Source organism: Crotalus tigris, unplaced genomic scaffold, assembly GCF_016545835.1.
Source record: "Crotalus tigris isolate CLP2741 ecotype Arizona unplaced genomic scaffold, ASM1654583v1 scf7180000023829.5930981, whole genome shotgun sequence".
Classification (NCBI taxonomy): Eukaryota; Metazoa; Chordata; class Lepidosauria; order Squamata; family Viperidae; genus Crotalus; species Crotalus tigris.
Window position 1 is genome coordinate 849,013 of NW_024100213.1, and position 27,555 is coordinate 876,567.

The 27,555-nt window shown below is 39.7% G+C and overlaps 1 protein-coding gene across 10 annotated transcripts in view; it reads left to right on the top strand.

Annotated features, from left to right (window-relative positions):
- Positions 1-249: 249 nt before the first annotated feature.
- Positions 250-27,555, top strand: part of ATP11B (ATPase phospholipid transporting 11B (putative)) — a 103,007-nt gene continuing 75,701 nt past the window's right edge. For all 10 annotated transcript variants that reach the window (XM_039321796.1, XM_039321806.1, XM_039321797.1 and 7 more), the window contains exons 1-2: positions 250-626; positions 25,411-25,527. In XM_039321796.1, coding sequence (XP_039177730.1) covers positions 600-626; positions 25,411-25,527 — 144 coding nt within the window. In that variant the 5' untranslated portion in view covers positions 250-599. The remainder of the gene's footprint in view (positions 627-25,410; positions 25,528-27,555) is intronic.

The following is a 27,555-nucleotide window of genomic DNA, read 5'->3' on the forward strand; positions in this document are numbered from 1 at the left end:
CCCTCCCGCTCTGCCACGTGCCGCTCTCCTTTCCCCCCTCCCTCCCTCCCTCCCTCCCTCGTTTCTCACATCTGGCCCCACCCCTAGCGCGCGCCTCGCCCGACTCCTCCCACCCATTTCCCGCGACGCTTCCCATTGGCGGTTGGCCGCTCCCCTTGTTCTCTTTTCCCCGCCCTTCCATCACTTCCTGGGCTCGCAGGCGCGCGCGCGCGCACACACACACGAAGGGGGGGGAAAGGGGGGGGAGGGAGTAAGGGGGCCGGCCCTCAGTGACAGGCCGCGGTCGGTCTGGCTGGCTGCGTGATGGCGGGCGGCTGGCGGCGGCCGCTCCGAGGTTTCTTGTGGTGGCGGCGGCCGCTGCGGGTGCCACGGTCGCTGCTAGCGGAAGGACGTCCGCGTCGCGGGTAAAAGGGAAGCGCTCGGCCTCTGCGCGGATGGGGAGCGGCGGTTGCGAAAGAGGGCGGCGGCCTCCTCCTCCTCCTTCTTCTCAGCACCGCCGGTCTTTCTGACAGAGCGTGTTTCTTCTCGGGTCGGGAGGGAAAGGAAGTTCGCCCGCCGCCGCCGGCTGGGAGCCACCGAGCCGCCCGCCGGACGAGGGGATGTTGCGCTGGATCCGGCAGCAGCTGGTAGGTGGAGCGGGGCGCGGGGCGGCCTTCCAGGAGCGGCAGGAAAGCCCCGTCCCCTCTTCTTCAGCTTTCTCCCCCATCCACTGAGGAGGCCCCGGCCCTCACAGGGGGCCCCACGAGGGTTGCCGACGGGGCGGCTTTGGACTCCCGCGCTTTCCTCCTCCCAGCAGCTGCTCGGCCCCGCAAGTGCCCAGCACACGCCCCAAAGGCCAGTTTTGAGAGGCCCGTTGCAGACTTTTCCCTCTTTTTTAATTTTTAATTTTTATTGTCATTTCGTCCCAACCCACATGGCCCGGCGCAGCAAGAAGAGCTGCCTTTGCTTTGCAAAAGTCCCTCGTCGCAGGAGGTGCAGGTCAAGGAAGTGCTGCTGGCTGACCCAACGTGGATTCGGGTCTCTTGGCTGGGATATTTGTAATTTGTGATCGCCTCTTTCTGTAGCTCCCCTGTGCAAGTAGTCCTCAACTTAACAACAGTTCATTTAATGGCCATTCGAAGTTACCATGGCACTGAAAAAAGTGGCTTCTGACCATTTTTCACACTGATGACCAGGGCAACGTTGCTTGGCAACTGACTCATATTTATGACAGTTGCAGCGTCCCGCAGTGTTGTATGATCCCCTTTTGCGACCACCTGACAAGCAAAGTCAATGGGGAAATGCAGAGTCACTTAACCACCGTTTTACTAATTAACAACTGCAGTGATTCACTTAACTGGGGCAAGAAAGGTTGTAAAATGAGGCAAAACTCCCTTAACTGTCTTGGCAACAGAAATGTTGGGCTCAATTGTGGTCGTAAATCGAGGACTACCTGTAAACCCTTAGCTTCAACCCAAACTTTTTTTTTTTTTCTGGTACTGTTTAGAGGTGGCAGGTGAGTGAAAAAGGTTACTCTGATAATTGCCAGAAAGTTCACTTGGGAGCAGCTGGGTTTCTGGGAGGAGAAGGAAGTTGCCAAGCTGTGGCCAGCTGAGCCCTTTGCTTGTTCAAGGTGTTTTTCCAAAGTGCAGTGGATTTGCAGTGCTGTAATGTCAGAATGGGTGCTCTTCATTTTTCCACTTCTTTCATAGAGGTTAGCACTACATCTATGATTTCTGGGCTTTGTTCTGGTTTTTTTCCCTTCCACAAAAATGTCAGAATTGAAATTAAGATCTGTTCTAGCCCCATTCCTGTGATAATTAATCATGGTGATTTACTTTAAAATCCTGAATTGTGTCTTTTCAAGGCATAACAAAGCTGTGGTTTGTTAGGAAGCAGCACATTTTTTAGGAATAAAGGTGGGCGGATCAGCTGGGAAAAATATACTCATTTCCTCTTGGCTGTCTCTTTCTAAATGTTGTTTTATCTTTTGCTTTAACTCCCAGCTCCATCTCGTTTCCTAATGCCTAGAAAACATTTAGACAGATAAGGTGTGATTCAAATTTCCTGCTTTTTAGAACAAATGTTAATAAAACAATTTGGGGCATGTTTTTTTGGTAACACAAAATACAGTAAATGAGAGCGTATATCTGGACCTCATAGTAAAAGTAAATATTCATTTATGTTAATTGCCTTCTCCCATCCCCAAGACCATCTTATGTTTGTGTAATCAAAATTATTTGCCAGCTAATGGGGAAAAATAATATTAAAATTGCCTGAATGATTCATGAGGAGCGGCAGTGATAGCCAATACGTCAATTTTAATTGTTAATATAGTAAATATCAAATATAACTAGTATAAACAAAATCTGGGCAGGGGGATGACTTCTATTTTTTTTAAAAGTGGGAAGAGGTTCTCAGAAAAAAAGTTTAAGAAACACTCTTTTAGATCAACCATAAAATGAGCAATATAATTTAATAATGCATCAGAAAGGTGTAAACTACTACAACTAAATGAAGAAAAATGCTTCAAATAACTCAAGATCCATCTAATCAATTTTAATAGCTTGTTTATTTTTAACGGATTACATTTACAACACTGGCTTGGTATTCATAGCAGGATTAAACCTTCTTATATAACCACCTCAGAGAAGGTTCATTATAAATAAAAATATAATACACTTCTAAACAGCATTTAGTGATTTAATATCTCCTGGAATTTTATTAGCAGTAATTCAAGAGTCCTTTTCACAAATTGGCTCTAGAGTATTTCATTTGAAATGCAGTTAGCATTAATTTTTCTTGACAGCATATAGTGCTTTGGTGTTGAAGCTAAACTAGTTTTGGTATAATACGGTTTTTCATACCTAGGGGCAAGAGCTTTCTTTCCCCATGGGGCTTGGTAATTCACTTCATACATTGTAGGAGACTGTCTTAGATTAAATTGTTTTCACTGTTTGATTAGAGCTGAGAAATGGTTGTGATGATTTGTATTTCGTCTTCCATATATGCTAATTACATTTGCTGATAGGATTTAACACTTGACAGCTCCCTAATACGATAATCCAAAAATTTCCCAGAAGGGTCAGACAAAAATGACAAAATAGTAAATGTGCCGGGTACATAGCTTCCTCAGTCTGATGCTCTCCAGATTGCTGCAGATCCTGAATGTGCAGTTAACTGAGTGATCTGATCATTTTTGGTCCCATCATTTTTAAAGAGGACCTGGCTGAGGAAGGCTGTCTAGTATAATCTTAGGTATCTCTGCATTATTCACTGGGTTTTGATTTTACTTTTCTCATTAGTTGTGTTCAGAACAATGAAATTGTGTAATTTTTATAAGATGCACTTTTTACTCTTTATAATGTATTCTAGAAAAGAAAATACCCTATGTTGATTACCCAAAAATAGACATATACGTTCTTCCTTCATTTGTATGCTGTTAGATATATTTAGCACTCTTTGTAGAAAGACTGTTTATGTCTCATTAATGAGAAACTTCATTCTAGAAGGGGCTATTAATCTAGATATTTAATTATTTTTTTTAAAAAAATGTTATATTAGCCTAAGTCAGTGGTGGCGAACCTATGGCACGGGTGCCAGAGGCGGCAGTCAGAGCCCTCTCTGTGGGCACGCACGCTGTCGCCCCAGTCCTAGGCCTTCAGCTGGGTTTTATAAAACCTTTTTCACTTTAGGCCTCCGTCGCCGTGTGCAAAAAAAAAAAAGGTTCAATAAATCAGTCAATTTCAACTTCTCGTGGGGAAAAAAAGATGTTGCAAAGTTGGAATTGATTGAACTTTTTAGTCCCACCCAGTCTGCCGTTACCACTGCAGCCACGTCCACCCAATGGGCCACACCCACCTGGCACCCAACTATGCATAAGTGGGTTTTGGGTTGCAGTTTGGGCACTCAGTCTCTAAAAGGTTCGCCATCACTCGCCTAAGTATTAATTGTATGTGCTCATTTATTAATCATCTATACAAAATTTTCAGTATTTCACGGAAGTAGGAAGGTAATGGACTTATGATGAGGATTCGTTGTAAACTAGATGTCTCTGAGGAAGTGGAGATGGCATTGCAATGAGTTCAGCTACACCAGGGGTCCCCAACCCCCAGTCCGTGGACTGGCACCAGGCTGCGGCATACCAGCAACCGGGCCGCGCAAACAAGTGAAGGCCCATCCGCTGGATACAGGCAGCACACGAAACCATGCCCCCTCTAGTTCATGGAAAAATCTTTCTCCACAGAACCGGTCCCTGCTGCCCAAAAGGTTGGGGGCCTGTGAGCTAGACAGCATTTTCTGGACAGCGAAACCTCTCCAGATAAAAGAGAGATCATGAGATCATCCAGTTGTACTCCGGATAGCCGTTCGTTGTGAGTCAACTGTTAGGAACTGAGTTGGCTCATGAATGGAACGGCTGAGAGTCTAGGGACTCCATCAAGCTCACAACCACAACGTAGCCTTATGGACACAAACCTCTGTCAAACCTAATTTTTAAATCACTTTTCGGAATTGCTTTTTAGCTGCTTTTCAACTATTAATTTTCCAATCGACCTGTCTAATAATATGCATTGGGTAAGTTCACAAAAAATATTATAAAAAGAAGTATAATGACATTGTAAAATGTTTCTGGAATAAGCTGCAAAAGGAACATTGATTTTTTTGAAAGTTTTAAATAGACTAGGGTCCAGATATATTTGAAATAAAGATTTTGAAATTGTTTATGGGAATCCTTTCCTGTAGAAAAACGCTGCTTTGCATTCTTTAAAGAAAACATGATAGAATGACAATTTTGACATTGGACACTAGAGGGAGCCAGGGGCAACTAAAGATTTAAGGAGAACGCTTAAATTTGACTTATTTACAAAGAATGGAGCAAAATAACATGGAACATATTTTAAATTATTTGTGAGCAGTGGTTCCAGAAGTTAATCTTCAAAGTATCTACCATTATAGATAGACGGCTTTTAAGAGATGTTGTGGAAGAGGAACAAGTTTTGCCGGACAGGGTTGGGACTGATCTGAAAAAAACATGCCAGGCTGCAAGACTGACATGGAAAAAAATGTTACCCTGGATATACAAATAAAACCAGCTGATGTCTTAATAACTGAAAGGAATGTACAAATTGCAAACCAAAAGACTTTTTTATATTGGATTTACAAAAGAGATCTATTAAAGTTCTGAAGGATTTAGTAGGAAGGGACAGAGAAAAAATGAAAAGAAAACAAGCTCCAGGATATTATTTGAAGGAATTAAATTGTATAAAAGGAAGGAATATAAAGTGGCTTTATTTGATCAAGATTAAAATAGTTTTATTGTTATTTCTGGCATCTCTTAATGGACTTTTTGCTGATTAGGACTGAATGATGAGTTTATAAGGATCAGTTTATAGATGAGATATGGGATGAAGAGATTTTTTTGTTGTATTCTAAGTTAAGGTGATAAGTTGTTAAAATTTTTTATAGTTGTGACAAAAGGGGAGTTATTTATATATTTTCTTTTCCTTTGGTGCATTTTACCATTTTTTCCTTTTTTGCACTATTTTTCTTTTTTATTTTCTTTTTTGTAGTTTCTACTAGTTTTTATATGCCTATAAACGTTAATAAAATTATTATTTGCAATAGTGATGAATATCTGTAGCTTGGGTGTAGGATGAGGGTAAAGGTTCGTTCTCTGAGCTTGTGGGTTGGTTTCCAAACGTTTCGTTATAGCAGAGTAGAAGATGTTACCTAGCCTGTTCACACAAGCTCGGAAAACGAACCTTCATCCTCAAAATTATTATTTTAAAAAAGGAAATATATTGTTAAAATAGGTGTATTTAGAATGGTAAGTGCTCTCCAGGCTGCTCTTCCTTTATAGCAATGTCACCATTGTATTGTAAATTTTTTTCAAGGGCTGATTCATCTTTGATCTCTTCAATCATCTTTGATCTCTTCGTTTTGTAATAGTAGGCAAGGCAGGCTATCATGCTATACTAGTGTAATCTCAATGAACTGAGATTAAATTTACAAAAATCAGTGTAACATGATTGAGCTGATAGCTAATGGGACTTTACTCCCATCCCAGTCCCTTGGCTGAGACTGCAGCCAAGAAATTAAAAGACGCTTGCTCCTGGGGAGGAAAGCTATGGCAAATCTAGACAGCATATTAAAAAGCAGAGACATCACCCTGCCAACAAAAGTTTGTATAGTCACGGCCATGGTTTTCCCAGTTGCAATGTATGGCCGTGAAAGTTGGATCCTAAGAAAGGCGGAGCACCAAGGAATTGAGGCCTTTGAACTATGGTGCTGGAGAAGACTCCTGCAAGTCCCCTGGACTGCAAGGCGATCAAACCGGTCAGTCCTAGAGGAGATCAGCCCTGACTGCTCTTTAGAAGGCCAGATCCTAAGTTGAAACTCACATACTTTGGCTACCTAATGAGAAGGAAGGACTCACTGGAGAAGAGCCTAATGCTGGGAAAGATTGAGGGCAATAGAAGAAGGGAACGACAGAGAATGAGGTGGCTGGATGGAGTCACTGAAGCAGTAGGCCTGAGCTTCAGTGGACTCCAGAAGATGGTAGAGGATAGGAAGGCCTGGAGGAACGTTGTCCATGGGGTTGTGATGGGTCAGACACGACTTCGTAACTAACGACAACAAAGTATTAGCCGAGAGCAATCCTGCTTAAGGTTTTTTTTTTTTTTTCAAGATTAGCTAAGGTCAGCTAGGTGCCAGCTGTTACTTAAAGCAAGTAAATCTTTTAGTTCTAGCCAATCCTACCCATGTTTGGAGATCAAACACTAAACGTCAAATAGTTTGTAACAACTGAGTGGAAAGATAGCAAGTATTCTAGGAGTATCAGGCAATGGTACCCACTGCAGCCAAGATTTGTTCCATTGCGCACACCCCACCCCCAAGCAAAGTTCTGGCACTAGTACAGTTTCAATGACTTTTGTTTGATCTCTGGCCTTGTGAGTCTGCCAGAGAGGGGCTGTCTCAAAAAAAGTATCAGCTCTGTAGCATCCTCAAGCTGTGCCTTCTTTATATTATGCTCCTGGGTCTCTATTGTATTTTATATTTATACATTGTATTTTAATTGTTATATCGTTGGGGGAGGTTATTTTTGTTTTTCATGCTGTACACCCACTCTGAGTTGGGTGGCCTTATAAATCTTGCTAATAAATCCTTCAACATTTTTTGTCAGCACAATATAGCTCTGTCTGGATTTTGCACATGGTGGGTTAAACCCAAGATTTAGCAAATAACACACTTGGCAAGAATATGGACATTTTGTATTTTCTATAATGAGAAGTTGAATGAATAGCAAATGAACAGGAAGGAACTAATGCTTTTATTAAATTTTATGCTGCCCATTTCACTGCCAAGTGACTTTATTCTCTAAATTAATTTTGTTTCCTCCAAATTATGCTATCCATTACTTTTTTCAATAGCAAATTCAGGTGGACCAAACAAACTCGAAAGTTGCTTATTCCTTTTCCCCCATGTCCAGATCTGTTTTTATTTTCTTTAAAATTGTTCCTTGATCTTATTGCCAATATCATTTTCTCTGTATACAAATCATTTTTCTGTCATCCCTATTTTTGCAGCAGTTAGACTTACATATATTACAGACATTTTTTTTTCCATTTTGTCACTCTATTAAGTATCCTTTTCCATATTTCTCATTAGAGTAACTATGAACACTTGTATGGTAACATAATTCTTTTCACTTTCTTCTAAATAACTTACTTCCTCTTTCCATATGTCTACTTAACATTCATTCTGTTGTTATATTAATCTATTATTACTTCCTCAAGTGGGAATAGTATTTACTTTTCATACAGTCTTTCTACTTTTACTCTCATTTATTTAATATTTTTCTCCCATATTTACATTCACTGAAGAGTCATTTCTGACTATAATGAAGGACTTTTCAACTTTTTTGCATCCTCTAATTCAGGGGTCCCCAACCCATGGTCCGTGGACCGGTACCAGGCCACAACATGCCTGCAGTTGGTCTGCACAAATAAGCAAAGCCCCATCTGTGGGATGTAGGCAGCACACAAACCCACACACACTCTGGTCTACGGAAAAAATTTTCTCCACGGAATCAGTCCCTGGTGCCCAAAAGGTTGGAGACCTCTATTCTAATTCTAACAATCTGTCCTTACAAATAGTGAAAAAATCATGCTTTCCTTGTTTAATTATGAATAAACCGTATTTGAAACCGATTTCTCTTTAAACAGATAGTTATCACTTTCATTCATGCTTGTTCCTGTAAATGGCCAAATAACTTTCTATTGTGTTTTCACTAATTCAAACATGTTACCTAATTTTTCCACAAATCTATCTGTAGTTCTTCCATTTTCACCATTTACTGGACTGTAACATGGAGATAACAGCAACTTGCAAATGCCTAATTTTATATAAAAAATCTAGGTGCTACCAAATCATATTTTTGTGATAAACACTTTAATCTATTCATATTAACTGTTCACTTCGAGCCCAGCTCACCCCACCGCGTTATTGTAGTGGGAAAAATAGGGGAAAAATTTGATCAATGCATGTTTTCCTATACTCGTTATTAAGATTGAGACAATGCAAGTCACAGTCATGCCACATTCAGCCTTCCCTGCTATCAGTGGAACAAAGATAAGCTTTGATTTAATCTTTCAGAGCACAGTGCAACTCAGTTTCTTTTCAAATAAGAATATTCTATCAATATCCAAATATAATAACAAAGGCACTAGGCTGAGATTGCCATACACCAAGATCTGATAGCTATAATTCAAGTAGAAGGCAGCATTTTTTGTTCCATAGGATTAATAAGATGAAGTGTAGAGCTATATTTAATTAGTGCAAATTAGGTAAATTAACCAGTGTAAATGTTTATTATGAATTAGATAGAGCTGTTCTTTCTCCTTACTACTGTGTAGTATATGCTTATGTTTGTGTACATGTATATGTATGTCATACATATACTTGGCGCTGGCAAAATTCCTTATTGTATTTTCAATGCTAAACTGGTTCTTTAATTGTTAATATGTACAATGAATAACTTTTATCATTGCTCTAGAATATTTTAGAATATTCGTTCTGACAAAAAAAGTAGTCTAATGTGGCTTACACTTGCAATGTTAGAGAAAAGAACAGTGTAGTATTAACAAGAGATTCTTCTCATTTTTCTCTCTGGAGTAAAGGACCAGCCCAGAATCGCAGGGAAGATGGAATTTATTTCTGAATGACAATTCACTTAGTCTAGTGCAGGGGTAGGCAACCTTGGCTCTTTTATGACTCATGGACTTCAACTCCCAGAATTCCTGAGCCAACCATGCTTGCTCAGCCATGCTGAGGGGAAAGAATTCTGGGAGTTGAAGTCCACAAGTCATGAAGGGGCCATAGTTCCCCCATGCTGGCTCAGGAATTCTGGGAGTTGAAGTCCACAAGTCATGAAGGGGCCATAGTTCCCCCATGTTGGCACAGGAATTCTGGGAGTTGAAGTCCACGAGTCATGAAGGAGCCAAAGTTCCCCCATGCTGGTTCAGGAATTCTGGGAGTTGAAGTCCACGAGTCATAAAAGAGCCAAGGTTGCCTACCCCTGGTCTAGTGGTTAAGGCACCAGGCTAGAAACTGGGAGACCGTGAGTTCTAGTTCTGCCTTAGACATGAAAACTGGGTGACTTTGTGTCATTCACACACACACACACACACACACACACACACACACACACACAGCCCAGCCCCTCTTACAGAATTGTTGATTGTGGGGAAGACAGGAGGAAAGAGTATTAGATATGTTTACCATCTTGAGTTACTTGTAAAGCAGTATAAAAATCTAAGTAAATAAATGAAAAGTATGGTGACAACCTTAAAACTGATTCACCTATTCCCCGGTGTGGGAAGTTGCAATAATAGGATTATGGGGGAGAATTTAATGACCCCTTGAGAATGCTCAAAAGCCAACCATGACATCCCTGTGTGTATGTGTGCAGGCCTTTGTTTTATTACAATATAATATCCCTGCATTATGATCATACAAGTCTGGCAGAACACCCTGTTCCCCCCCCAAAAAAAAAATTGATTAAGGCATTATTCCTATCTGTATTGGGCCAAAATTGCAATCTGTGTAGTAATCTGAAGTAAAATAAGGAAAAGCAAACGCATCCCCCAATCTATTCTTCCCTTCTCAATTTGAAATGCCAACTGTTACCTTAAATAATCCTAATATTCCCCAGAGCAGAATATGTATATATGCCTTCATTGAAATTAAAAGCTATTCTTTTTAATGCAATGCATAAGACCAGTCTAAGGGGATTTACGAGTTAACATTGTAATGGAGTCATAAAATAAACATGAAGGATAATTGGAGAAGAGACCCGATATGATTTTGAGCACTTCTGCTGCTAAAACATTAATAGGCTGGGAAGGAGGAAGTTAGATTGTTTCAAAATCCAGTGGTAGAGAGTTTGCATTTCTTCATGTTTTGTTCTTAGTAGATTGAGTTAGGATGGTCCCGTAATATCTGGATGAGCACAAGTTTTATATAAAACTTGTTATATAATCTAATATTATATCATCAAAAGACTAAGTCAAAATCTATATGCAAACCAGCCTCTTCATTGCCATTGAGTTCCCCTGGAAGCTGAGGTGGAATGCTAAAAGGCACAATGTTCAGATTCTTAGTTCCAAATGCAGTCTTATCTGTAAGCATAAATAAGAAACATGAAGTCATACAGCACTTCACCTTTTCTCCCTTGGAAGGGAGAATGCTACCTTGTACCACTGAGAGGATAACAGAGATAAGGAGCACTGTGTAATTGAAATCAAGTTTTGCTAATCAGCAGTGAAGGAGCCAGTTTATTCCACTACTTATGATTTGAGAGTTTCATAATGTGCTAGGACAGGTGTACCCATAGGAGCAGAAAAATCCTACAGGTCATATCGATGCTGTTGGTAAGTCAATTGCCTGATATTATAATATTAAAACTAGTAAAACGGGTTTGAAATGTCTATTATCTTTATCCCGCCTTCCTCTACAAAGTTCAGCTAACAGAGTTTGGATTATTCTGTTGTGTTTTTTTTTTTTTTCAGTTCAGAAAAACAACAAGGATATGATCAGGTTATCAGCAGAGTTGAGCTCAACTAGAGGAAACTCTTTTTAATCACTATGAAATAGTTTGAGAACAACAATCCAAGGCAATTTTGTTAGCTTTATAGTCTAAGACACAGGTCAGCAACCTGCGGCTCCGGAGCCGCATGCGGCTCTTTGAGCCTTCCCCTGTGGCTCCCAGCCTCTCTGCCTTTGCAGAGAGAGACAGAGACAGAGAGAGGCAATTGCACTTCCCTGCTTCTCTCTCTCTCTCTCTCTCTCTCTCTCTCTCTCTCTCTCTCTCTCTCTCTCTCTCTCTGTGTGTGTGTGTGTGTGTGTCTGGGTGTGTGTGTGTGTGTGTGTAAAAGTGTAAAAGAGTGCACTCACAGTGTTCTCCGAGGAGCTGAAAAGCTTTCTGGGTGGAGCTCCTCCCTTTGCTGCGTCTCTGAAGGAAGCAGGAAGCAGGAAGGGCAGGAGAGAGCTAGCTAGCCCAGCTAGGCTGACTCAGGAATTCTGGGAGTTGAAGTCCATGAGTCATAAAAGAGATGAGGTTGCCTACCCCGGAGGTTGTTGGACAACAGCTTGAAGCTTGCCAGGTGAGCAGCAGATAGGAGGGGGGGAGAAAGAGAGAGAGAGAGAGAGGGAGAGAGAGAGAGTGGGGGAAGAGGAGTGGCAGACCAAGGGCAGATAGAGAGGGAGGGAGAGAGAGACCCTTTTGACATCTAAAATGAAGATAACACTGCATATATCCTTTTTTTACCTGTGTGTGTATGTAATTTTATTCTCTTAAAGCATTCTCTTGGTGATCATTGTTTTAATAGTATGGATATTCCCAAGAGTCATATTTTTACTTTTATTTTTAATGTGTATATGTGTGTGTGTCTCTGTGTGTATACACATACACACACACACATACACATACACACACCTGTAATAAAGGTAAAAAAGGATATATGCAGTGTTATCTTCATTTTAGATATCAAAAGGGTTTTGCGGCTCCCAGTGTTTTGTTTTTGGTGGGAAACGGGTCCAAGTGGCTCTTTGAGTGTTTTGGGTTGCCTACCCCTGGTCTAAGATTTGAAATACTGAATATTCAGACACTTGTAGAATTGCTTGTTTGTTTGCCTTGGGGAAATACCCCCCCCCCCACATACAAACACATTTGCTTTAGTAGCTACAGAGTACTTGAGATATACATATGTAGATACCCAGTGATTCAGATAAAAATCCACAGTAATCCAGATTACAGGAGTTCTCAGTTTATCCTCTTTGATCAGCATGCTGCAGCTTGGCTTTTTTTTTATAGATGGGAATGCTATAGTGGTTTGTGACTGTATGTAAATAGGTTTTGATTTGTTGCTTTGCAAACTATCAAAGACTGGGTTCACAGAATAATTTTAATTGTAATTACCTGGTTTAGGGATAAACAGATTTCAATTTTATTGTAGTGTAGCATAAATCCCATCTATTTGTGATTTCACAGTTTATGGTTCAAACCACAGGAACTCAGCCACTTTTTAAACCAGTAAGAAAATATAGCTAATGATTCTGGCCAGTTTGAACTGTAACACTCAAACAGAGCTTGTTTTCCCTCCAGCCTGTTTTATCTTCATCAAAAGACCAGAGGGGCTTCTGGAGGCAAGACCATTCTCTTATCAGAATCTAGAATCAATTTCCATACCCATTAGCTGTTAAAGAGCAGATATACTAAAAATATATATCAGATTGAGTCAGAAGCAAATTACATACTATCTACATTCCTATTTTCAGTAGTTACTCCTTATATGTTCGCTTCTGAAAGAATTACAAATGGGAAGGCTCACTATTCCATCTTTTGCACAGATTTAAGACTATTTTTTTTCTTGAAGCAGAACAGTAAAACCTGCCACAAAAGTAATAAATTTATTTGTCATACAGAGTAGATTAGTGGTGATAGGAGGAGTCGTACCAAGCAAGATAAGACATATATTCAAGCCACGTGATAACTGTAAAAGTGAGAGCAAAGAAGCAAAACTGGCTTCCTGTCTTGCTGCATTTGCTGCATTCCTTTAATAGGTTAATAGGCAAGTGCATGTTTAGTAAACAAAGGGGTAATTTGGACTCTTAGTCAAAGTCACTGATGGATAATAAAGTGAAACTACCCACATCCATATTTATTGCCAAATGTCATACACCAGCTTTCATTTCTTAACACAAAGTGTTCATTGAGCAGTAGTGCATTATGACTATAATAAAATGTATTCTTGAGAAGCAACTTGTATAATCTAGGAACATAATTCAAATATTTGTTTTAAAGCCTATAAAACTGTATTTCTTGGATAACAAAAGACAGATTCACTGTCTTGCTTGCACCTCACAGCAAGCCAACATACAATTTTTGAGGTAAAAATGTGAATGGCACAGGCCGTGCCCGCTAGGTTTTTCATATGTCTGGGTGTAGATAACAGGTTTTGGATTGCTTGGTCCATAATGTGCACAAGTTTTTGTCTGAGGATCACGATTTGGTATTCAGTGGCACCATTTAGTACAGTTAATTTAGTACACAGAACCGGGTCTCAGGGGCAAGGAAAAATATATGTATATTTTAAAAAAATAATTAAATTAATGATTTAAATATGTAGATGCCTAATATATTTGAGGATTTCAAATTCATGGGGGACACCTACTCATAGTTTCGGGGGCAGTAAAACTTGGGCATCTTCTGTAAAGCAGCTTCCCTGAGAGAGGAATAAACCAGTGTCTGAAGAAATTTAGAGAACAATATCAACAGTTAGCTATTCCTCTCTTTGTGAAAACTGACCCAGTTAGTCAGGAGTATTTATATAATTGAAAGCTAAATCCTATATGTCAGTCATTTGGAAGGGAGTCATACCAAACAAGATAAGGCGTATATTCAAGCATCTAAAAACTTACAGAATTTAGATGTGGTTATTACTGGATTTTCTAGATAATCCTAGAATACGTAGGATGGTGTATCTTGGTTTCTGCAGCTATTATTTGGTGATTCCTCAATCTGCTGGGAAGAACAGTGTAATAACGCACAGCCTATTGTGCTATTTAAAGAATGTTTGTTTTAAATTATAAGGCATAGAAAAGTAGCTGCTCTTTCTGTGAGGACAACATACTGATGATTCAGTTTTAGTCATTACAGTTTACCGAAATTTCAGAGGTTGTGTATCTGTGCTTTTAAATTTGACTTGTCCACTCTGAACAGGCATCCTGATCTCAACATTGATGAGTGCCTGTTTGAGCAGATTTCCCCCCCCCCCCCATTTTTCAAACTGGAGGCAGAACTAGAAGAGGACACAACTTCTGTGTCACCTGAAGAAAGAGAAAGATTGAGAGAAAACTGAGATTGTTGGATCAGAAGCATTCTCATTTGACCATTGTTCGTAAAGAGATATATCACATATATTCAATTGTCTTGCTTTGTAGAACTCTCCATGTTCCATAAGGGAGTAATTAGGAACCTTGTTGGATAGCTGGAAAGATCAAAGATCTTGCAACACCTCCATCTTTTGGGAACAGTTTCTGCCTCTATCTTTACTTTAAAATTCACACATGATACTGGCTGCATTTCTGACTTACCTTCTAGAAGTGTGAGAAACTGTTCTGTGGTGTAACTATTGTGTTATGGTTTTCCTGTTTTCTTCTCCAGAATGTCATGTGACATTCAAACTTTCATATTGTGCTTTTTTCTAAAGATATGCTCTCTGTGTATTGTTACATCACAGGTATTTGAATGTAAAACTGTCCTGGAGATTAGTTTTAAAATGTCTAGTGACTCCTAAGATTTTCCTATTAATGTCTGGCAATCTACAGATGGCAATGTTTTTCTCAGTTGGAGATTCTAGCATTGTTTCATCATTTATGTGGAACAGATGGTGAGCTTCTGAGTGTGGATGATGAACAGCTAAACCTGGCTTGGCTCCATAAATCACCGTGGCCTCTGATCCCTGGAGCTTCAGAGTAACATGTAATTGGAACATTACATCTACCAGAATCATTTGAGAATCAAGCAGTTTTATCAGCTTCTTGAAACACACATTTCAAATTGTCATACGTTTGAACAAATGTGTGATGTGGGTTTAAAGGGGAATTATTTTTGTATCTGACTAGACAACCCATGACCTGTTGGGACCATCTTTGAGAGAAAGAAGTAATACATTTTGATGTGACCAGAATGAACATTACCTTTTAAGCCAAACACATTCTTTTTTTATCCTGATGCTGAACTAGATACTTTAGTACAACAGGGATAGCAGTACAGGTAGTCCTCGACTTACGACCACAATTAACCCTAACATTTGTTGTTAAGTGAGAAATTTGTTGAGTTTTGCTCCATTTTACGACTTTTCTTGCCACAGTTGTTAAGTGAATCTCCACAGCAAATAAGTTAATAACTTGGTTGTTAAGTGAATCTGGCTTCCCATTGACTTTGCTTGTCATAAGTTCATAAAAAGTGATAACATGACCCTAAGATATAACAAAGATCATAAATATGAACCAGTTGCCAAGCATCTGAATTTTGATCACATGATTATGGAGATGCTGCAAAGGTAACTATGAAAAATGTTCATAAGTCACATTTTTCTGTGCTGTAGTAACTTTGAACAGTCACTAAACAAGGTAGTCAAGAACTACCTGCATTAGATATGCTTCATATTTTGGCTCACATAACAAGGCAAGGTATATATTTGAAAAATGAAAATATCTGGAAAATAACGTCATAAAAGCCCAGCTACCTCGTCAGCTCTGCAGTCCCAGGATAGCTAACACTGAGTGCCAGTTCTACGGTGTAAGACGCTAAGAAAAAGACACAGGCATGTCTTAAGCAGAGGTTAAGCTGCAGGACATAGCTTGACAAACTCTGAGTTTATTGCTTCTTATATACTTGTTACATACTGTACATAGGCTTTACCATTAAATGTTGACAAAGGTTTCTTCATTGGAAAATGTCTTCATGTAAGCAACTATTTTCTAGTAACACATTACATGGTCAAAGATCAGGTAAAGAGCAAACAGGAGAAGGAACTAACAAAGGCAGGAAGAGATAGGAAGTAACTTAAGCATATTATCTATTTAGGTAGATAAGGCATTAAGTCAAAAGGGGATGACCTTCTGGCTGCTTCATTAGGACAAAGGGTATCAAAAGGTTATGAGGTTTGTGGGGGGGAAAGCATGGCAGTTTGCTGCGCATGCATTTTCCCCCACACTACAGTGCAAGATCTGTGAAATATTGGATCTGTGAAACAATATCATTAGTTAGGAATTTGCACCCTAGATAAAATTGATTATTTACAAAATTTATTTGACAAGTTTCAGCATAAAAATGCACATCTAGTAATTTACCCAGAAACATTCTCAGTGGATTTGGCTCCATCTGGGCTTTGGGAATGTGCCCAGGAGGATGTCCTCTGTTATATCACTTGTACTGTGTAATGTGAAGCTGAAACTAAAGCTGCTATTCCACCTGGTACTAACTTTTGGACTGTAGGTAAATTTATCGAGATCATCAACTTTCTAAAGACATCTCAAAATTTAGCACTTAAATACTGCAACTGAAAATCTACACTTTCAGCAATAATTAATTCTAGTTTTTGCGTGACTTCCAGCTGTTGATCCTTTGCTCCTTCAAAATATCATTTTGAGCTATCCAGAAATCTGGGTGTGGTGCAGTTTATTATCTTACCAAATGCATGCTTTGCATTTTATTTCAGTCAAGTTGAAAGGCAAAGTGTTTATTTAGAACTTTGCAGAGTACAATCATCTTGTGGGTCAGAAACTTTGCATCTTAAATTTTCTCATAGGCAAACTCTTTCCAGTGTGGTCCAGCTCATTTTCAGAATAAACCCTGGAAGTTCAGAAAAAAAAAACTGAAACCAGAATCAATATAACTTCTAAAAATTAAGCACTAATATACTATGTTTTCCACTGATATTCCTATCACCTCACGATGCTCTTTACAGCTTCTAACAATAACATCTCAATTGAAATAACATTAGAATTTCAAACAGTAAACTAAATTTAAACATTAAAATAATGTTTTTTAATGTTTTAATAAAGCAAGGGTCTTCAAATTTGGCAACTTAAAACTTGTGGACTTTAACTCCCAGAATTCCTCAGCCAGCTATACTGGCTGGGGAATTCTGGGAGTTGGAAGTCCACAAGTCTTAAAGTTGCCACGTTTGGAGATTCCAGCTATAAAAAGCATACCTAATGGGATCTGGGACGTCCGTTTCTTCTGCCCATGATTCAGTGTTATAAGCCAACCCATGTTCTTAATGAGAACATTGATGTAAAGCATTCAGCAACAGCATCAAGTAGTGAGTGGACAAACTGGTAAAACTACCTGGGTCTGTGCCAGAATAATAAGGTAACCCAGTTCTTAAGAGCTGCCCCAGATCCTGTATCTTCTGTTTCTGGAACATGTGTACAAGCCTCCCATTTATCCTGACACATTTTAATCCTTTCTTAAGAATTTTTTTTTATTAAAAAGTTTTATAAAAATTACAATATAAACCAAAATGAACCCACCCAAAACCCCCCTCTTCCTCCCCCACTTCCCAGAGCTGAGTACAGGGTTACAAATATAATAATCATAATCTAACTAACATTAACCAACTATATAAATAACCAAGTCCATAATGTGCTTTAACTCCTCTTTAACATAAATATAAACAAATTGAAAATAAACATAATAAAACAAACAAGTTGATATCCTAATTATTGAACAATACAATCTCCAAATTGTTAAACAATACTAATACTAAAAATAATAATATCATAATAATACTCTAAAATTGACTCATAGGATAAATGAAATGTTTAGTCCCATATTTATTCTGAATATAATTTATCCATCTTCTCCACACCGAAATGTATCTTTCTTGTGAGTGATCCTTTAAGTAAGCAGAATTCTTAGCCATTTCTGCTAAATTTGACACTTTAAGTGTCCATTCTTCTATAGTAAACAAGCAACCCTTCTTCCAATATTGCCCTACTAATAACCTTGCAGCTGTTATCAGATTCAACATCAAATTAATTTCTTTAGCATCACAATCTGTAATAACACCCAGTAAAAATAATTGTGGGGTAAACTTTATCTTTCTCTTGAAAATCTGTTGAATGTTCCACCAGATCCTTTCTTAAGCATCTTGAATCCTTTTTTCAAGGTCAAGATACCCATTAGGGCACTCCTTCATAGGCTACCTCACTGCCACCCCATCTATCTTTGCGGGCCAGATAGAATCAAGAAGGGCTGCTTGGTTGATGAACCTCTGCTGTGCTTCAGTTTTCTCCAAAGCAGGTGAAAGGCCCTTCTGGCTGGTTTGTTAGGGCTGCAATCTGATGAGTCCAGAGGAAAAAGCAAAGGAGATTATGTGTAAAACATGTCACAACATTTCAGCTGCTGTAACGAAACAACATTTCACCTTTTTTTTTTTTTTTGCCAAATGCACACATATGAGAAAGGTGGATTAGTTTTTTCTGTAACGTGAAGGAGTGAGCTTTTCAATAGTTTCTTTTTACAGTCTTCATTATATTTACAAATACATTTCTTTATGAATGTTAAGAGCCTCTCTAAAACAAAATTGGGAATTAGTGAGTTCCAAAGTGCTGAGGAGAGTTTCTCATTTAACATTATCCTTTTTATTAGCTGTACCTACAGATAGAAATCAGTTTTGTTAAATATCTTGCTTGATTTTTATGGCAGGATGGTAATAGTGAGACTGCAAGTCTGAGTAATACTTAGTGAGACTAACAGGTTAACAAGTCTGGAGTTCTAGTAAAAAGGGCTTTTTGAACATTTGAAAACATCCGAGCATCTGGTCCATACCTTTGGCTAATAATCTGTTAAGTACTTTTGGCCCTTACATGTGATTTTGAATTTATACCTCTGATTAACTTTCTTTCTCTAGCTGTGCCTTTTAAATTGCTTGTATAAGTCCTCTGAGGGCCAGCAGATATCAGTGAGCCAAATTGATTTGACAAAGCATTTGGGGAAATATAAGGTCAATTTTGTCTTTTTTCCACTGAAATTGTTTTTAAGAGCTGCCATTTAAAAAATAAAGAGCATTTATGATTGAAAGGGGGATGGGTTGACATATGAGTGTAGCCTAGCTGTAATTAAATTTTCTTCTCCCCATCCAGTGCTTTCTTTCACTTTGCTTAATTCCTGGTTCATTTGACAGAAAGATCTCCTTGAGTAAAAACAAAAGAATGAGATCATGTTTTTGTGCTGAAAGTGAGGAAGACAAATGAGGATTCCTTTTCCTTATGTCCTTGAAGCTGAAATATGAAGCCCAGCAGATATCTTTTAGGCAGAACTGTACTTGTAGAGTAAGCATCTTACTACAGCCTGCAGTCTGTTGTCTCTCTCTTACTTAGAAGCTTTAAAAACTTTTTAAAAGAAAGCTGTCTCTCAGATAAGAAACAAAATTTCTGTTTTAATGACTAGATTATATGAAATTTAATTGTGGCATCTGATTACAGCAGTCGTTTTTTGCTACCAGCACATTTTTCCAAACATCCCTATAATGTTATGAACTAGTTACAAAGATCAAAAGGGGAAAAGGTGTTAATTATACTCTACTTTTCTATGACCAGATGCCAATTAGAATAATAGTTGCTTGCTTTATTAGAGTAATCCAGTTTATGTCAATTGACATCCGCATAGCTTACTTGTATTACATCTGTAAGTAGACTTGTTTCTATTTACTAGAAATTCTTTTGTTAGCCAGGCTGAACCAGCTCCCAGACTGTGCTGTTCTTGAGATTAGTGATTTCCAGAATTAATTCTTCTGAAGTAGAACTGGAACTTATACAGATTTTGTTACATTCAGTCTAAGTGAGGTCTAAGTGGAATAATAGCACCTGTGTAACATTGTAATTGACTATTTTCATACATTGCAAACTATCATTAGTTAAGTGTATTTAAGATTTAAAAAACCAACAATGAAACCACCCTGTGGTTTAGTGCAGTGTGAGAATTGAGCCAATAAAGATAACAACAGCATACATCTTCCAGTTAAGATAATGCTGATTTTATTATCCTGTTTGTCTGATGGGCCAAGAATCTTTTAATCTCTGGGAGTCTAGACTGGAAAAATTAATTTCAGTTTTCCTCAGTTTTTTGCACTACAGATGTCTCTGCACTTATTGTCTTGTTGATTAATGGATGACTTATGTGTCATCCTAGCAACCATACAGATATATTTTCTCTAGGATAATCTACAAGTAGTCCTTGACTTACAGCCATTCATTTAGCAACTGTTAGAATTTACAACAGCGCTGGAAAGAAATGACTTATGAACTGTCCTCACATTTACAACCTTTGCAGCCCCCCCCCCCCACGGCCACATGATCAAAATTCAGATGCTTGGCAATGGACATGTATTTACAACAGTTGCATGTTTTGGGGTCATGTGATCATTATTTGTGATCTTCCCAACCAGCTTCTGACAAGCAAAGACTACGGGAAAGCCAGATTCCTTTAACAATCACATGGTTTGCTTAATAATTGCAATGATTTGCTTACGGTGGCAAAAGATCATAAAATTAGGTGTGACTCACTTAACCACCTTGCTTAGCCCCAGAATTCTGGTCCTAATTGTGGCTGTAAGTTGAGGACTATCTGTATCCCTAACCTGTTTAATTCAAATCTCCCAACAGTGCACTGATTGCTACTCTAAAATGAATTCATCTGCCTCGCTGCTGGTTATCGTCTTCTCTTTTCTTGCACCTTTCCCAGCATTAGAGCCTTTTCCAAAGAGTTGGGTCTTTGTATAATGTGTCTAAAATAGGATAAGAGGAGCCATTCCTGCTTTGTTATATAGTCAGTTTATTCATTACTGAGTTACAAAAAGTTTAAAGAAGTTATTACAGTCTAAATATTCTGCCTCTAACTGTATTAAATCTAAGGAAACTTTTAACTTGTTTCATTCACCCTGCAACACAGCAGCAGCTCCTAAACCAAGTAGAGTGCCAAATGAGCTTGTAATTAATTTGTAATTAATGTGTTAATTTAGATTCCAGCACTTAGGGGAAGGTTGGAGTCAGTGGCACGAGTGCAGACTTCTGCTTTTATCAATGTGTGTTCTTGGCTTTTACCCAGTTGGAGAAATCTACTCTAATTGTAACTTGGATGTCATTGGATCAGATTAAACAGAAGACAGTGAGGGCTTAATTCTCCAGAAAGCATCATCAATCACATTGGGGAAATATGCAGGGTTTGGAAAGAGGAGAATTTGATCCTTCTTCCCACTTTCACTTCAGCTAGACTTTCACTGCTGTTTCCAACCTCTGGAGGAAAAAGCAGCTTCTTTAGTATTACTGCCTATAAATCCCTACCTTAGATATTACTTTTAGCTTTGTGCAAATGTATGGGCAGCAGACTTCGGGGGGGGGGGGGGGGCTGATGGCAGTCCGTCCACGGATTCTCTTGCTAAACAAGTACATTTGCTGGAAAGAGAGAAATGTGTTTCAGCCTCCATTGGTGCTCTTTAGGGCTAACACTAGTACTGGTGAAACAATCAAGAGTTATTGATTGGAAAATGCCTGTAAAATCATAGGGACATAACTTTGTCTAGTTTTATATGAGTTATGTTGCACAAGGCTGCACAAGCAGTGAGCTCTTGGTCGGATGAGTGGCGTTATTTTGATATTTGGCTCTACGTTATAAGAAAGTTGGAAATCATGAGTTCTCGAAGCATAGGATAAAGTGAAAAGACTATATAACTTTATCTTTTGGCTGTTTGGAGTGTGTTTCTCTGCCAAATCCAATTCTTCCATTGGAGAACTTGAGGAATGGGAGAACTTGGATTGCGGTCAGCATCTTTAAGTTTTGGTTGTTAACCAAATATAAAGCCTAAGTGCTGGGCTAGAGTGAATCTGGGGCCTTGTAAAGTGGAATGCTGATTTGTGTTTGAGTGTTGCCTTTGGGGCACTCACTGGAAGTTGCTGTGGCTTTATGTTTTTTCATTATTTTGGGGGCAACTCAGCTTATGGTAAGAAGAGGGAGCCATAGAAGTTTACTTTAGAAATAAACACTGATTATAAAGTACAGTACCGATTTCTCTTAATGCTACCCACCATCCCTCTTTGTCACTCTACAATCACTACAATTGTTTTTATTTTTTAGGAAAGTTTATAAGAGCTGTTTGATGTAAAGAACCGTTATTGGACTTTGCTTTGGCCCTTCAATTGTCACTAGATGACAGTTTCCCATTTTATTTATTGTTGTAGATTCAGGTAGGGCAGAGAGCTTGGGAAACACCAAGTGAGATATTTACAGTCACATTGGCTACCCTGTCCATGTTGTTGGGGGGGGGGGGTCCTAGCAATAGAAGACCCAGAGCCAGTTGGTCACAGTTTCTTCTTTTCTGTGCACTGTAAGGGGAAAGAATAGTTTGGTCTTTATGTACAGTACATTGACAAAAGCAAGCAAGAGGAAGAGAGATCATCTTTTTGGACAGTTTTCTCCTCCCTCCTTCCTTATACTATCAGATACTAAAAGTTGTTTTGAAAAGCACACACCGGAAATTCTATGGTGTTAGCGGCTTGGTGATATTTTCCCAGAAGTTTCAGATTTGAGCAAGAGATCTGAAAGTTCTGTTTTTAGTTCCTTTTATGTACTCTGTATTAGACATCTTATCACTCCAGCTGCAAATTTCAATTTTATACATGTATTTTCCTTCTTCCGTTTAGCTTCACTTTTATCACACACCACCTGCACTATTTCCCATGGTTCCTGCCTTTCATGAGCTTTGAGGGGGAAACCAGCAATTTTTGGTTTGAGATGAGTTGTTTGCCAGGGGCTAATTTCACCTAATAACAACAATATACCTTATCTTCCACCCAGCACTTCCACCAAGTATTCCCTGCTATTAAATGCCAAGGGGTTCCATAGCAAGGCTCTCCTCGTCCGAGATCTGGATAACTCAGATGTGAGTGTTCCCATCTCTGAGATGTGCTATGAGGAAAAAAGGAGCGTAGCTGCACTTTGGAAAATACTGATTGGACTAACTCTGCCAGGCAGAAACAGCCACCCCATTCCAAGGCTACATTCAGCTCACCCCTCCATATCAGAATTAGTTATGAGGTTCTGGCTCTACCAGGAAACCTGAGGGAGAAGCACTTAATCTATCCCTCCCCTACAGCCTGCTTAGCGAGGCAGAATGACCAGCAGAGATTTTCCCCTACAGCAGTGGTTCTCAACCTTTTTAATACCGCGACCCCCAACCGGTCATAAGTCGAGGATTACTCAACCGGTCGTAAGTCGAGGACTACTCAACTGGTGCAGCACCGTTTGCAGAATGGGACTTTTGGCGGGCTCAGCAGGGCAGAGGCAGCCTGGACAATTCCTATTGGCTTTTGAAAGCCAATAGAATTAGACTCTATTCAAGAGAGTCTATTCTATTGGCTTTCAAAAGCCAATAGAATAAAAGAGAGTAGCACAGGTAAGGAAAAGGGGAAAAAAATGGCGGACTGCGTTGTTTGACGACCCCCGTGAAATGGTCGTTCGACCCCAAATGGGGTCCCGACCCACAGGTTGAGAACCACTGCCCTACAGACTCCCACAATGATATTTCAGCTAGCCAGTTGTCCACACCAAGCTGTTTGACTGGCATAACAGCCTCCACAGCTGGCTAATTGAGTGACACTCCGGCCTTTTCGAAAACATGCTGATGCCCATAGGTAGCCAGGTTAGCACACCTTACTCCTCTCAGGCCTTCAGCCTAGAAAAGGGGAATCAACCCAGAGAATACGTGACGAGCAGAAGAAGAAGAAGATGCATGACATAGATGAGGAAATGGGAAGTGACATCTGGGCAACAGCTACAGGTTATAAATAGGGCTGCCATCCAACTGCCAGGACCAGGACCAGGGGAAGCAGTCAACCTTGCTTTATCTCTCTGCCTGGAGCTCAGCTTGAGTGCTCAGCAGCAACATTTCTTAGAACAGACCTTGAAACCTAGCCAGGAACTCGGCAGCGAGTTTGCTATGCAACTGTATTTACAAAAAGTGTCGCTACGCTGAGGCAGCATATCCAATGAGTGCAAGAATTTTTGGATGGAGACGAGGACTCTATGTCACTTCAAGAACAGTAAGGATTGCTCTCCAAAGACTTGTTTATATGTGGCTAAGCCAACTCATAAGGACCAGGAGGAAGGAGTTAACCCTGCTCAGCCAAGGCAAAAGCTTTACATTGGAGAGAGTGTGTGGGGATATAATAAGGTGATGTGTAAAGTTTTCATCCAAGCTACGGTGTAGTAGTCTGTAGTTATTTACAGAATCCCAACTTTACACATATTTACTTGCTTTTTAGTTTGTCACCAGTCACAGTTTTAGAGCAGATGTAAGGCTGATGGTCTGCATTCCAGATGTTGGACCATCTATGGTGAAGTTGGACTCTAGAGACCATTTGGATTTTTAGCTGATACATCAGTTTTCCTAAAGAGGCTACTTGTCTCAGTTAACTGCATTTGCAATACAATCGAAAGATACAACAGCTCTCTGAGATTTTAACTTGCCTTCCTGTGGCATAGACCCTGGGATGGCTCAGGACTTTCTTCTGGCCACCCCTTGGTTGACCCAAGTTATTGAAACCCCAATGGGTTGTCACACCCTGGTTCTTCTCTCAGGCCATTTGCAACATGATATGACGTTGAGGACATTAACCTCAGTCCGAGTCATAAAATGTTATGGTTGCTTTTCAGTATGCCGGTGCTGCCTCTGCTTTCCCTTGCAAGGATGTAGTGTCAATTTGATCAGTCCACCCCAGGTGACCAGTGCTCCCAGTGGGGTTCAGAGGGAGCCTTTGTTTTCCTGAGAATCTAGTAGGCAATTTGACTGAGGGCAAAATTTCCAACTGAATGGATGGCCCTGGGTCTCACACACACACACACACACACACACACACACACACATATAGAGAGAGAGCGCCAGTTTGGTCGAGTGGTTAAGGCACCAGGCTAAAAAACAAGAGAACATGAGTTCAAGTCCCGCCATAGCCATGAAAGTCAGCTGAGTGACTTTGGGCCAGTTACTCTCTCAGATCAACCCACCTCACAGGATTGTTGTTGTTATGGGGAAAACAGGAGAAAGAAGGTGTGTTGGATATGTTCACCACCTTAAGTTATTTCTAAAAATAATAAAAGCAAGATACAAATAAATAAATATTATTTTTTGTTTCTTTTTAGTTATTGTATTTGTTTTTCGTCTGTGTTTCACCAAGAATATGTATTCTGAATAAGGAGACATTATTTCTCAGAATTATTGTGAAGAATATCAAGACGGTTTAAAATGTATTATAAATATTGAGATACAGCTATCAATAATATAATGTTCTTGGTTTTTTTTTCAGGGTTTTGACCCACCACATCAGAGTGATAATCGAACTATTTATATTGCAAATCGTTTCCCCCAGCATGGCCATTATGTTCCTCAGAAGTTTGCAGAAAACAGAATAATCTCCTCTAAGGTATGGGAAATTTTAACATCTATATGTATGCTTGGTAGAGTGCCATAGTTAAAGATAAATTTTAGTTAGATACATCAGATTTTTTTTAAAACAACAACAACTCTCAAATGTGCATCTGAATAGGATTAGGGCAGGGTTCCCCAACCCCCGGTCCGCAGACCGGTATTGGGCTGCGGCCACTTAAGAACTGGGCTGTTCAGCCGGAGGTGCGCTGAAAGCGCGTCTTCCACCTCCAGGAATGCTGAAAGTCTGCAGCGGTCTGGGCAGGGGCGGGAGAGTGGCAGGGCAGAAGCCGTCTTGCTCAGTGCAAGGTTCTCCCGACGGGTGCACTTACAATGTGTTTGCAATATCTGAGCTCCACATCCTTCATTCTGGCCCCTCCTCCTGCTTCTTCTGCCTCCTCCTCTTCCTGGTCCTGCTCCCTCTTCCTCCTGCTGCTACTTTTTCCTTCTCCTCTTTCTCTCTCTCTCTCTCTCTCTCTCTCTCTCTCTCTCTCTCTCTCCCTCCCTCCCTCCCTCCCTCCCTCCCTCCCTCCCTCCCTCCCTCCCTCCCCCCTCTCCCTCATGATTTTCTCAGTACTTCCTCAACATGCTGGGTCTTTGGTTTGTATTGCTGGAAGGCTGAATTTAGGATTGTCTCTTTTCCTCCCCACTTCCTTAGAACTGGTCTAGTCTAATACAATAATAAGTGGATTATTTATTTGTTTGTTTGTTTAGAAAATTTACAATAAATGTAATGCACTTGAATCATCCTGAAACCTCCCCCCCCCACCCCGCCCCGGTCCATGGAAAAACTGTCTTCCATGAAGCCAGTCCCTGGTGCCAAAAAGGTTGGGGACCTCTGGATTAGGGCATTTTATGAGCCATACTATCAAACTGGTCCATTCATATATCATTACAGAATTTTTTTTTGTGATGCATCTTATTTCAAAATCTTGCCTCACTAAAAAAGTTCTAAAAACTGTAACAGGTGAGTATATTTTAGGCTTTATAAACAACTTGCACAAAAGCAACGTGATTCCAATTTTCAGTTCTAGGTATGATTTGAATCAATATTACACTCTCCAGATATTTTATGTATTTTATGTATTCCAAATGTGATATCACTTATCAAGAATTCATACTGTAGGTTTGTGATTTTTATTTTTGATTAGAAACAAAGTCAAATTAAGCAAATGGCTTAATTTCGGCTTAATTATATTCAGGTTCTCAACTTTGACCACAATTTGGACTGGAATTTTGGTCACGAAGTGATGTGCTAATTAAGGGAGTCATCACATGAAGGACCCAATTTTATAACCATTTTTACCAAAATTGTTAAGCAAGTCACGTGGCATAGGTGAATCACACAATTGTTAAGTGAATCTGTCTTCCCCAATTGACTTTGCTTGTCAGACATTGACTGGGAATGTCACAAATTGCAATCACGTTGACCACAAGATGCTACAACTATCAAAGATGGTCCAGTTGCTAAGCACTCAAATTGCAATCGTGTGACTACAGGGTGGTTCAACGGTTATAATTGTGATGACAAGTCCTCAGCCACTTTTTCTAAGGCTGTCATAACTTCAAATCATCATTAAATGACCACTTATACGTTGAGGATTACCTGTAGGTGTTTGTGTTAACCTCCCTATTAATATAAACAAAGTTTATTTATTTACATTGTTTAAATACCACCGATTCCACAAAGACACTTAGCTGTTATAAAATTGAAAACAAAAAATGTTGAAACAATTAAAATTAGCAATGCAAGTTCACAAATTAATCTCAATAAAGCTCAGAGCACTGATTTTCGCTAGCATTTTCCCCTGTGGAAGTAGCGAACACCAGCATTTTGAAAGGCATTTGCTGTCTTTTTTTGCCAGAGGGAGGGAGGCCTGTTTCACTGAGGGATTTCCAGTAGCCAGCATTCTTACAGTTGTTCTCCTTGGTGGGGCGCGGAGAAGGCTCAGGACAAGCTGGGTGTGGTGGGAAGCCCAGGCAGGCATTCTCTCCAGCCCACCACACCTGGGAGGGCAGGACTCTC